The 12,110-nt window shown below is 44.4% G+C and overlaps 1 protein-coding gene and 1 long non-coding RNA gene across 5 annotated transcripts in view; one reads left to right on the forward strand and one right to left on the reverse strand.

Moving 5' to 3' along the window:
• The window catches only part of LOC121699020, a 27,603-nt gene extending 18,701 nt beyond the window's left edge, over positions 1-8,902 (reverse strand). For all 4 annotated transcript variants that reach the window (XR_006026929.1, XR_006026926.1, XR_006026927.1 and 1 more), the window contains exons 1-2: positions 8,792-8,902; positions 2,037-2,261 (exon numbers count right to left, since the gene is read on the reverse strand). This is a non-coding gene — a long non-coding RNA (uncharacterized LOC121699020). The remainder of the gene's footprint in view (positions 1-2,036; positions 2,262-8,791) is intronic.
• Positions 8,903-9,705: 803 nt separating this feature from the next.
• Positions 9,706-11,737, forward strand: LOC121699007. The gene is made up of 6 exons (XM_042081606.1): positions 9,706-10,290; positions 10,410-10,505; positions 10,595-10,705; positions 10,942-11,088; positions 11,324-11,440; positions 11,605-11,737. Exons 1-5 carry the CDS (start codon positions 9,879-9,881, stop codon positions 11,398-11,400), a joined length of 843 nt encoding a protein of 280 aa, XP_041937540.1. The 5' UTR covers positions 9,706-9,878; the 3' UTR covers positions 11,401-11,440; positions 11,605-11,737.
• Positions 11,738-12,110: the final 373 nt, after the last annotated feature.

Below are 12,110 nucleotides of genomic sequence, written 5' to 3' on the forward strand. Positions count from 1 at the left end.
CTGAACTCACACCCAATAGGTGCCACATTCACCTGCACTGGAGAGTGGCCAACAGCGCGTGCACACACACACACACACAGAAACACACACACACAGAAACACACACACACACACACACACACACACAAAGAATAATTAATTGATGATTGATGTGTGTGTGGGAGGGTACTAGTCATGGGTATAAACATGTGTGAGAGTGTTTGTGCTTGCAATGTCGCCACTGGTATTACCAGCTCACTGAACTTCAACAACAGGCAAAACATCAACTTGTCAATATCACTGAGATTCTGGTAAGAGGATTATAAACTCTCTCTTCTAAGTCCCCACTGCAACACACATGATCACAGTATATATTACAAAATACACAAGCAAACACACACACAGTACACAAAGTGCGAGATCACAGTCCCTACCCTCAATTGCAAGAAAAAGCATGCACAAACAAGCACGCACGCACGCACACACACGCACGCACGCACGCACAGACACACACACACACAGTACAGTACAGTACAGTACAGTGAGTGTGATTTCAGGTAGAAGTAACATGTTAGCTCTACGCCCATACGTGACAGATGGATCACTCTCCACCCAGCCTACTGTTCCTGGGTCAGCTGAAAGCCATCTCCCGCTCTGACACACTACAGCAAAACTACTTCACCGATGATCCATTGCAGTGGCGCTAGCCGCCACATGGTGAAACCATCAGAAGGGGAGCAGGAGAGGGGAGAACAAGGGGACATCTGTAGTCTCGGAGGTGAAAGCCGTACATCAATCATGTTTACGTATGGATCGCTTTTCACAAGTTCCTATTTTTCTTGCATGAACAGGATCCATGCAAGCGGTGAGGCAGCCGTGTGATTGGCCAGGCTGTTGGCCAGAGGTCTAAGCTGCTTCACAGGGAGAGAATACGAGATCCTTGTGGACATGACTACTCCAGAAGACTACAAGTCCCTAAACCGCCATTACAAATCGTATGAATATGGTCAGACTATGGGCAGTTAGGAAGAGGATTACTATCCGCTCTTATGAGAACGATCAGGAAGGGTGATGAAATGTCTACCATCATTGGGACAGGAGTGTGTGGCTGACGGAGCAGTCAGACAGAGTGTGTGTGTGCATGTAGCAGTGGCCTGTGTATGTGTATGTGTGGTAGTGAGTGCATGTGTGTGTATGTGATGAGTGTATACTGTATGTATGATAATGTAAATGTGTGCATGTGAAAAAATGGTGTGTATGTATGTGTGTGTGTGTTTGAGTTTGTAGGGCAATGCGGCAATGGTGTAGGTGAGGGTGTGTGAGGTAATGGTCTCTGCATGTGTGTGTGTGTGTGTGCACACATGTGTGTGTGTATGTGAGGTATGTGTGTGTGTGTGTGTGTGTGTGAGGTAATGGCGGGGATGGGTAGGGGTTTACAGCTTTGGCTCGTGGGCCGCCTGCCTTCCATCTGACATTATCAGAAGCTAATGAGAATAAATGTGATTCCATCCTAAAAGCTATGCGCTGCAAACACACACACACACACACACACTTCCATACCAGCCTTTTCTCTGCCAGACCTTAAGCCATGCCAGATCAGAAGAAAGGGAGTGGCAGAGAAAGGGAGAAAGGGAGAGAGAGAGAAAGCATGCAGACCTCTTGTATTTTCTCTGGAGGGACATCATAATGATTTGATTTATATCCAATGACGGTCATTTGATCAACCGCACCTCCTACCCCTCAGGCCTCTCTCCATCTTTCTCCACTTCTCTTTCTCTCTCCCTCTCTCTTATTCCCTAATTTTCTTTATTATATTTTTTTATTTGAAAAAAAAAAAAAGAACGTCATTACTTGGACATTGAAGTGGGAAGTAATGAAAGAGGAGGTGTGTGTGTGTGTGTGTGTGTGTGTGTGTGTGTGTGTGTGTGTGTGTGTGTGTGTGTGTGAGAGAGAGAGAGAGAGAGAGAGAGAGAGAGAGAGAGAGAGAAAGGGAGAGAGTGTGTGTGTGTAGCAGCCCTGGCTTTTCTCTCTGCTGTAATTCGTAGGCAAACACTGACCTGAAGCCGTTTATTGATGGCGTGTCGAGACTTTGGAGTAAAATCTGGGCTTGACTCCGCTTGATCAGTCTCACGTGCCAAAGTCACCCTAGAAGGATGACATCATGGGCGATGATGTAATCCGAGGATTCCAGACTTTCTCCCGTTGACTCTCAGACTCAGCAAAGTTTCCCCCCATTGGGAGCGAACGCTCCGCATTTCACTCCATCAGAAAAAACACAGGCCCTGTTCAACGGAAACACACAGCTCCAGCCAATAATATACCAGAGAACAGTATAATGGAGCTCACATACACAGCACAAATGCTACTAATCAATTTAGGTTTTTTCATTTTAGCAATAATATTTTTTATGCTAAAACATTCCTAAAAAAACCCAAAATGTATCTCTATCTATCTAAATGGTGTATTATATTATATAACGTGTAATTTACAATATACAGTGTGTAATGCTCATAGGATGTGTCACTGAATCCTTTTTGTGGATGACTCCGGTCAGTAATCAATCACTAATGTCACACTTTTACAGAGGATCACATACTGTATCACTGGGCACTGCTACAGTATGCTGATACTGATCATCTGAGAGAATCCGGAGAGTTGTTCTGTGTTGAGCCAGAGAACCTATACACCCACTTTATCCATAATAACAATAACCAATACATGGAACATTTTTTTTTTTTTTTTTTAAATAGCAACAGTATACACCATATTCGTGAGCCACCTATGGGCGTCACCATTAAACTTCAGTATGCAGAAATCCGTTTTTCTATTTCCGGCCATTGTGCTGTATTGATTGTAATGTGATGATAGACAGTGCCTCATGCATCCTAAGGTATTTAAAGGTCAGTCATATAGAACATCCATATTAAGTGCAGAATATTCTAGGTAGCCTATTGTGACTGCACTAAGTTATAATGCAAACAGAGTGGACAGAAGATGAGAACCAGATGGAGGCAGGGTTTCACAAATAAGGTGGATACGCCATTATATTTTTTGCCTATTACAGGCATAAGAACTAGAAGCTAGTATGTGTCATTCACATACACAAGCTTCATGGCATGACTGAAATATCATTAAATCTTAGAGCTTCCAATTTTTGGATATTCCCTCAAGTGAAAAGATTCAAAAGAAACAAAAAAACAAACAAAATATGTTTCTCTTTACGTCGCTGGAGAGAGCGAGGAGGCGGCCTTGGCTGGCAGGGGTCTGTCTCTCACCTATCACCCTCTTGCCCTCAGGGCAGTCTGCCCACTTACCGAGCTCAGTAAATACGCCGCTAATTTGAACCATGTGGGGGCAAATTGAAAACACAGATTTAAAACGGGGCATTTGCTTTTTCACGCTGTAACCTCTCCCCGGGGATCCACTGAGCCAACTCAAGTGTGTCAGGGAGATGGACGGGATGAAGGGGCTAAACGCGTGGACGCTTTTTTAGTTCTCTTGGTCTCGTTTGCCTCTCTTTCAGTATGTCCTTCCCTCTGCTTTTGACCTTCTCTCTAATTCACTCCTGTCGTCTTTTTTATCCTTCACTCATAAGTACTTCTCTTTTTCTTTTATGCCCTTCCTGTCTCTTTGACCTTTCTTTTTTCCTTTACTTCTTTCATTCTCTCTCTCTCTCACACACACACACACACACCTTTCCTCAGCCAGATTATGAAGTCTGTAAGCCTTTACAACTATAGGTCTCTGTGAGGTTGTGTGAAGCAGGCATCTTTTCACGTCGTCCTCTCCCACAGAATCAGATATTCACCGCAAAAGCCATCAATGTCTAAGGCCAACGATTCTGTCCACCCAACATAAAGCTACAAGTGAGCAAGACTCCCCACACAAACAAGGGTTATGAGGACCTTTTTAAACTCTGCTGATACGTGGGAGAGTAAGGATCACTGTAACAGTTGCTGGCCGCCCAACAGAGAGACTCGTGAGCAATATTCCCCTCCACACTAAGCAGATGGAGGCTGGTTGAGCCATGATTTACTCTCTCGACGTGGGAAAGGCAGCGAGTCTCACATTCATTGTCACATTAACTGCTTTGGGTGGAGATGCAAACCAGTTGCTCATGGAACGTGGAACAAATGAGTCGGGTTCCATTTTATCAAACCTTCAGACTGAATAAAAACAGCAGTGGAAATGAAATACTCGCTTGGAGAGAATCCCCTCTCAGACAGCAGGGTGACCATAACACCATCATATTTCTCATGGCCTCATCTAGTGTATAAGGCCTTTGATTATACAATTGGGGGGAATTGTGGTAAAGATCAAGTCAGATAACACACACACATCTCTGATGAAAAAAGGGACATTTTTGTTTCATGAAGACCTCCCAGGTGTGCCCAGGGCTGCGTTCACTGCGATTTGACCGCAGACATCGACAGCTTAGGCTGCCGTTGAGTCAGGCTCCACTCTGTGGACTGTCTGTCTCACGCACAGAGCACTGTATCAGAGGGTCGATCAGAGGGCTGTCCTGACATCGCCAGCCTCAGGGGCTTAAGACACCCACTCAGGCTTTTGACTGACAGGAGCCCTGCCCAATCAGGGGTGTCCAATTTTCTTTGAGTGGCACCGCATCCACCACACAATGACCTCAACATCTGAGTCATGACATCATCCTTCCCACTACAGGGGGGGTGGGGGGTGGGGGCTGGTTGGGAAGGGAGAATTTTTTTAAAGAGAGGGGGGTGCTGGTTGCCACAGTTTCACACCCCTCTACATGTATCTGCATGGGTGTGTTGCTGTGTGTGTGTGTGTTTGTCTGTGTGAAACTCCCGTGACTGAAACTGCCCTGGCTGACTCTCAGTGGCGACGTGGTTTTACTATGCAAACACGAAACCAAATCGAGCCCCATAAAAAGTCCACAGTAGTATTGGTTCTAAGTTAAAGTGAAAGGACACACACCTCCCTCATGCCTCTCCAGCCTTAACTGGCTGCTACAAAAACAAAAGGAGTCCTTTATTGCGATTTTTCCCTCTTTTTCTCCCATTGTCCAGTGAGGCACACAAGCCAGGAAGGCTCTAATTAAAACTATCATTTGGTGGCCTGAGAGACACTTGTTGACTTCAGCAGTGAAAATAAAACCCTGCTGCCTGTCCACTTCCTGTGGTGTACTGTAGGAGACACTTAGTCAGAGCTGAGACAGAGTCAGGCCTCCGTGCTGTTGCGTTTATTAGAGATCTTCATTATTACCAGGCATTAGCAGGAGAGACAGGCCCTATTACTGATAACCAAAAAGAGACATTGGTCATGATCACATACACAGAAAAAAACTCATATCACGATCAGAAACGAATGGGAATGAATCTTAAGAGTCTGGGGGGAATATGGAGAATAGTCCATAATCTCTAGAATCTTTTTGTAAATATCATTATCACAGGCATGAAGACAACTTATATGATCAAAGATCAGTGGAAATGTTATCTTAAGAATCTCTTTGTAAAGTGTCTGTTGTGGTCATTAGTAATAAAGAGCAATGCTCTTCAGAGATCAGTTGTACCATCATCTGAGGCACCAGTAGAGAGAAATGTCATTATCCAAGTACAAGTTGTAACAAGAGCTAGCTGTGATTATCAGAATTGTTTCTGTGAGCAATAACCACACACCCTAGACACATCAGTAGCATCATCAACAACAACAACAACAAGAAGAGTCCTGTCACCATGAGTTATAATCAGAGTTATGTGTCATTATGAAGGAGACATGTGATGAGAACGACCACGTAGAGACAAGAGACAAAAACAAACCAATCTGACACGGCTCTGGTCCGACCACAAGTATGCACGCCCGAGACAACATGGTGGCAGAGCAGGGAGAGGGACCTCAGAGAGCATCTTTAAACCTTTTATTAAGCATGCACACACACACACACTCACCAGGGGTCATCTAATAACACACTTCCCGGAGGAAGTCACAGCACGACAAACATGCCACATGTCTCTGTCCCTTGTTACCACAACGATAAACACGATTCATGACTCAATTGCCTGTAACCAAGGCATCATTAGGGACCATCCTCCCTCCCATCCCTGGAGAAAAATACATCTGCAAACGTAAGCTGTGTTGACTTAATAAAAATTTAGTATATACAAAAGGTCAATAAAAATTGGTAGAAAAAGACATGTTCTAAAATAATCAATGTGAGTCTGAAAAAAGAGAACCACATAAAATTGCCTAATTATGAAATTATGAGAGATCACGGGGAGTTGGGCGAGAATGTGGTGTTTGGTTCATAAATCACTTGTGTCACATGTGTAAACCCCTGATCTGGTCAGGCAAATTATGTGCTTGTTGCTACTGCAAGGCTGACCACTAGATCCCGTATCAAAAGACACGTTTGTCTAACTGGCTGTGAGAACCAAGCTGAAGAGGCATGAACGAATAGATCGAGTAGAATTTTTACGAGGAGGCCTGTGGTTTACTAAGTCTTGCCTGTAGCGTCTTGAAGGTCCCTCCAATCAACTCGTGTAAGTAGCAGTGTCTCCACATCACGAATCACATCTCAGTGAGACACGAGTCAGAGACAGAGAATTACACCAAACCCCCCCAGTGGCACTCACCACACCTCAACCCTATCAGCACCACACTGAAACAAACATATGAATCACACCTCCACACAGAACCCCACTCCCCCCCTCCACGCCCTCACGACTCCCGCTCACGTCATGCACGCTAATAGACACATGTGTGAGTAAGTCTCTCTATGTGCATGTGTGTGTGTCCTGGAGACAAAGAAGCTAAAACATCTGTCTTTCCTCCCCATAATAAAAGCCTGGTGCCTATAAATAACCGGCTTATTTTAGCCACTCCGGGGGTGGGCTCCACGCACCACAGAAGGGGGATAGGATGGCTGGGGGGGGGGGGGTGATGGAGAGAAGGGGGAATTCGTGTTCGATAAGATCGTGATGCCTCCACCCCTCCCTGTGTGCACGTCTGATTCAGGAGGTGATTCAGCGCACGCCGAGCCAAGATCTGGAAAGTCCCACCTCAGAGAGAATAGAGGACCAGCCACGTCGTGCTGGGAGGTCCGAAGGTCCAGAGGTTCGGAGCCCCCTTACGCTCCCAGAACGTGAAAGAACAGGGGTGGGGATGACGGAGCTGGAGAGAGGGGGGGGGGGGGGGGGGGGGGGCTGTGATGTTGGCAGCCGGGGGCCCCTGACGCCCCTGCGTCTGCGTTTGTTCGCCCCCACAAACCCAAGCCCCCGCAGGAGTGCCTCCACCCGCGCGACTCACCATGCGCATCACCCCCCTCCTGGGGTCGCCATCTGGATTTGGACCGTGGGAAGGAGGCGACGTGGAGGAAAAGACATTGGAAAGAGATGGACAGGACAGAGGTGGGGTATTAAGGGTTGCGGAGGTGTGTGTGTGTGTGTGTGTGTTTGTGATTGAGACCCCTACTACTCAGCTCTAAAACTCCAAACTCCCTCGCCCAACTGGGGTCCTGAGTCATACGTCTGGGCCAATGGAATCGCAGGAAGCGAGACGGCTGGCAGGTGTCCACTGCTGACGAGAGGTCTGTGAGGAAAGCCCGACAAGGCCCTCATATAACTACACACAGACACACACACACACGATCTGGGTCACACTCCCAAACACACTTTCACATATAATTTATGCTCATGTGCAATCACACACTCGCACACATGTAAAATACAAATTCAGATCATGTCTTAAACACACCTCGTCACCTGGTCAGCTCATAAACACACACAAACACAGACACAACATGTACACACAGAGAGACACACATATGTGCATTCATATGAAAATCTACTTTCTTTTTAATACACACACATTCTCACACACTCATGCACACATGCTTGATCAGCCATTCAAGGACAGTGACACAGACGGGGTAGCTGAGTTCAACTGAGCCAGCTCATGCTCACACGCTCAGGATGTGGACACCAAAACAAAACACCACCACACAAAGCACAGGGTACTCACTCTTTCTCGCTCTCTTTCACATACACATACACACACACAAAAAGTGCCCGGAACAACAGACCAAAATTGTACAGTTCCAGCGCATCACACACATACACATGCACACACGTCTCTTGGGCTTTGAGACTTCTCTCTGGACAAGCTGCTAAGTGCACTTTGTTTTATCAACTTGGGGAGGAACATGAACACAAGAATTCCCTTGAGGTGTGGCAGTTCAAACTGTCACAATACAAGGTGTGCCTGTTTATCATTGCAGGCTACCTGACCCATTGGAGTTCATACATTAGGCTACATTAAATGGGGACAGTTTTCGGGTTAAACAACATACTTCTAAATACATTATGACCATTTTAAAACTCCAAAAACAGGCTCAGTTAAATCAAATATTAAACCTGGGGGAAATGCAGCTCTATTAATCTATCTGAGTAGGCCTAATTTGTGCGTCAATCCTGGGCTGATTTAGTTACATGTAGCCTATGAACCAAACATTAATTTTAACACAAGCGGGCCTCACACATTAGGCTGTAGGCTAGGCCTTATTTGTATCATATACCTGAGTAAATAGCCTACTCACAGACACAGTAAATAACACATACTATTATTTTCTTCAGTTAACAGATGACTAGCCTAGAAGCCTAGGCTACTCGTTGTCTATGGTGTGAGGTAGGCCTAGTGTTAGGTAGGAGGGAATGGGGTAGGCTAAGAGAAAGAAGACAACGTCCCCAGATCCGTTAAACCCACTTCCCTCATAATCTTAGTAAATAAACGGAAAACCTATTTTAGTGATGTTTTAGCTCATTTTTTCTTAACGACTTACCGTGAGCGAGAGGATGGTTTAAGCAAGAACATGTATGCGCACATTTGAACCGGCCTACGTAGACCATGCCTACACCTCCATAACTTTCTAGGTCGCACTAGTTAGCGCGTGCGTTTCCAACGGACGGACTTTTCAAACATGCACTTCAAGAATTTAGATTTGGAGCGTGATTGCAGTGATTTGGGTATTGTAGGCCACCTAGTGGCAAAAGAATAGAGGTACATAACACAACAGCAACACTTTTTTGAACCGCACTAAAACTTTTCTTGTCATTTACAAAAGCAATTGGCAATGTGGTCTAGTCTCTAAGCTATTCAGGATTCTATGTTTTTATAAAATAAATGGAGATTACTCTTGTTATTTTAGCATACCCAGAGAACACACAGAAGGCTCCCCTTTGATTTCAAAGATGATGGAGAATGCAATCTACAATGCGTGTCTATTAGTTTTTATCCATCCATAGATTTTTAGGAATTTATTAAAGCAATACTTATCTACAAATCATAAATCATCCTCCTGTCTTACAGCGCAGAGCTATTTTATTATTATAACTCTGAATTATGCAGGTCAAAATGATGGCCTTTAATGGCACTTTTGACACAATTTAGCCTCTCAGACTTAAGGGATAAAAAGTTGAACTTTCAAAGTTGGAGAGTGGAACTTTCAAAGTTGGAGAGGAAAGTTAATGTAGGTAGTTATACATTTTGACACAAAAGATCCCAATAGCCCTTTCCTAATACAAGCCATATGCTGTGCAAACACTAGTGTACTGTGAAAAAACAGAATGTAAGTATACATCTTCAGTTCTACTGTATTTCATTTGGATACCTGATGGAACAAATCCTGAATTCTACAATTCATCAGCATCAGCATCCCTTATGACATCACTGGTTGGAATGTTCGGAGTGTTCTACTTTGCAATACACCATCAGCTTGTCACTTTGTGACTTTACCAAGAGACAACATTGATGAGCGTTTTCTCCCTGCCATTAATACTATATTGCATTGATTTCCTTGTTTAAATCACTATTTTATATTTTAACTCGTGATTCGGTAATTGGGAGAGGAATCCAGGGTTGACCTGAGGATGGATTCTCCTGGATGTTTTATGGCTGCCCTGAGGGCTACCTTTGCCAGCATCAGGCGCAGGATCCAAGAAAGAGGAGTGAGGCAAAGACAGAGAAACTACCGAGTTAGTAAGATCCAGACTATTGAAAAGGTGGAGCAGAAGAGAGACAGGAGATTGAATAAGAGAGTGACACCAGAAGTGCTCCAGCCTAGCGCTCACACCCCAAAGAGAGACCCGAGAAGAGCCCGACTTGTGGCCTCGGGATGGAGACCAAGGCAGGAAAATGGAGAGGCGTTGAAGAGCCAAGCTCAGGAGAAAATGGACGCCACTCTCCAGGCTTTTCAGGGGAGACGCAAGCCACTGAGGGTCCAGAGAAGAGCACCACAGGTGCAGGTCAAGAACCGTGGAGACACAAATGTCAATCCCCTGAGTAAGACACATATCATGTAAATAGAATATTGTGTATTATGCAGTAGTGTTATTCATGAATGTTATCAAGATGTTTTAACTCTTAATCAATGGCTGATCATATTTTCAATTCTCTTTTAGGTTGCATAGCCCTGGCTGTTAAAAAGGCCTGTAGCCAGAGATGGCAGGACGTGGTCCTGGAAGGCATACTAGTCAGCCAGGACAACATCGGGAAGAGTGAGTGATTTAGAGAGCAATACACTACACATTTTAAACCATAACCTATGACTGATCATAACCTATTAATGTTATCATCTTTCCTGTAGGCTGTGTACCCCTAAATGGAAAGAAGGCCTGTAGCCAGAGATGGCAAGCCATGGTCTTGGAAAACCTGAGGCTGACTGGACAAGAGGAACTTCCTGTCCCTCTGGATACCAGTAAGTTTAGAATACAGATTTGACAAAGAATGGTGGCTAGAAAAACTGATTTGGAGGATTTGTGGCATATGAAAGAGTTTGGGGTATCTGTCAAGATGTGTCAGTAGTTTGTGTGGAGAATCTTTGAAAATATGCTGCATGTACATCAGAATCTATGTATATTTTCACAGTTACGGATGCATGAAGAGTAAAGCATTGCCCTGTACTAAACTGTATTTGGCCATTTGATTTGATAGGCACTGACTCCACCAGCAGTGTTCTAGGTGAAGGCGGAAATGATCACCAAACGGAGGAAGTGAAAGCTGAAGACCAGGAGCAGCCAGGGGCCCGTGGGGGGGATTTGCTTGACCAAGCGGAGACGCACAGGGACACCTTCAGCCCCAGTGAGTCAAACAAAATTATCATCATAAGACTAATCTCTCTCTGAAAGATCTCACTCGTGTAATAATAGCTGTGAGAAAGCCACAGATTGCCCTAATTAACGCAGCGCAGTGTTTGGCTCTAACGGAGTCATACTCTGTTTCTGTGTGGTCACCAGCATAAAAAAGGTCCTTGTACTCCACATACTTGGCGAATTAAAGATTGTGATTGTGATAGAGCCTCTTGTAAATGTTACAGGGTGGCTGGAGCCGATCTGGCTGGGTCCGGAGTGGGCCAAGAGAAAGATGCCTCTCTTCAGCGCTGTGGGCCAATGAACGACAGCACCAGTGATGTACTCCAGCTACGAGGACATGGGTGAGTCAACAACGCAACTTACTGCAGCAATAAAGAAAGTGGACATCTACGTCTTACAATTAAACATGCAACCATCACAAATTCAGATACAGTATGTGCAGTGTTCAAACTACAAGTCAAATACATTGAATTAATCTCTTATATTCTTCTGTGTTATGGCACAGGATATAATGGACAGCTACAGTATTTCCATACACAACACTGGACAACTGCAGTGAAGGAGGCTACTGCTTCTTCTATTCCAATTTCACTTTCTTTTAAATTTTGATATTGAATAAAAACGGTGTGTGGAATGAACATAAAGGACTAAAGTCATACTTTTAATACAAATATTACTTAGTATAGTTTATTTTTCTTACATTTTTATTTTAGTATTAATGAAGTATTTCAATGACATTCAAGCAAACATTATTTCTATGCATAGTCAAAGAATGGCTGAATCTGTATAAGATAGATGTGTCAATTAACCCTGTTTCCAACTTGCCCAAGTTACTTTAGGGTATAATTTAGCAGACACAGGAAGGCAGTGCTCCCTCCATCAGTTTTAGAGGCCATGGTGAAAGAGTAGCTAGTGTCGCTCACTACCAGGGTAAAAAGCAAGCCTGAACTTACGAAATTTGAGGCCATTGTATAAAATTATCCATTTACAAGTCTTTAAACAGCCTGGCCC

This window comes from Alosa sapidissima, chromosome 23 (genome assembly GCF_018492685.1).
Source record: "Alosa sapidissima isolate fAloSap1 chromosome 23, fAloSap1.pri, whole genome shotgun sequence".
Taxonomy (NCBI): domain Eukaryota; kingdom Metazoa; phylum Chordata; class Actinopteri; order Clupeiformes; family Clupeidae; genus Alosa; species Alosa sapidissima.

Bases quoted from the DNA above. Each gene is read 5' to 3' on its own strand.
- LOC121699007 (XM_042081606.1), top strand. From the start codon at position 9,879: ATGGATTCTCCTGGATGTTTTATGGCTGCCCTGAGGGCTACCTTTGCC. The intron at 10,506-10,594 runs GTGAGTGATTTA...TCTTTCCTGTAG, and splicing joins CCAGGACAACATCGGGAAGA to GCTGTGTACCCCTAAATGGA. The intron at 11,089-11,323 runs GTGAGTCAAACA...TAAATGTTACAG, and splicing joins CAGGGACACCTTCAGCCCCA to GGTGGCTGGAGCCGATCTGG.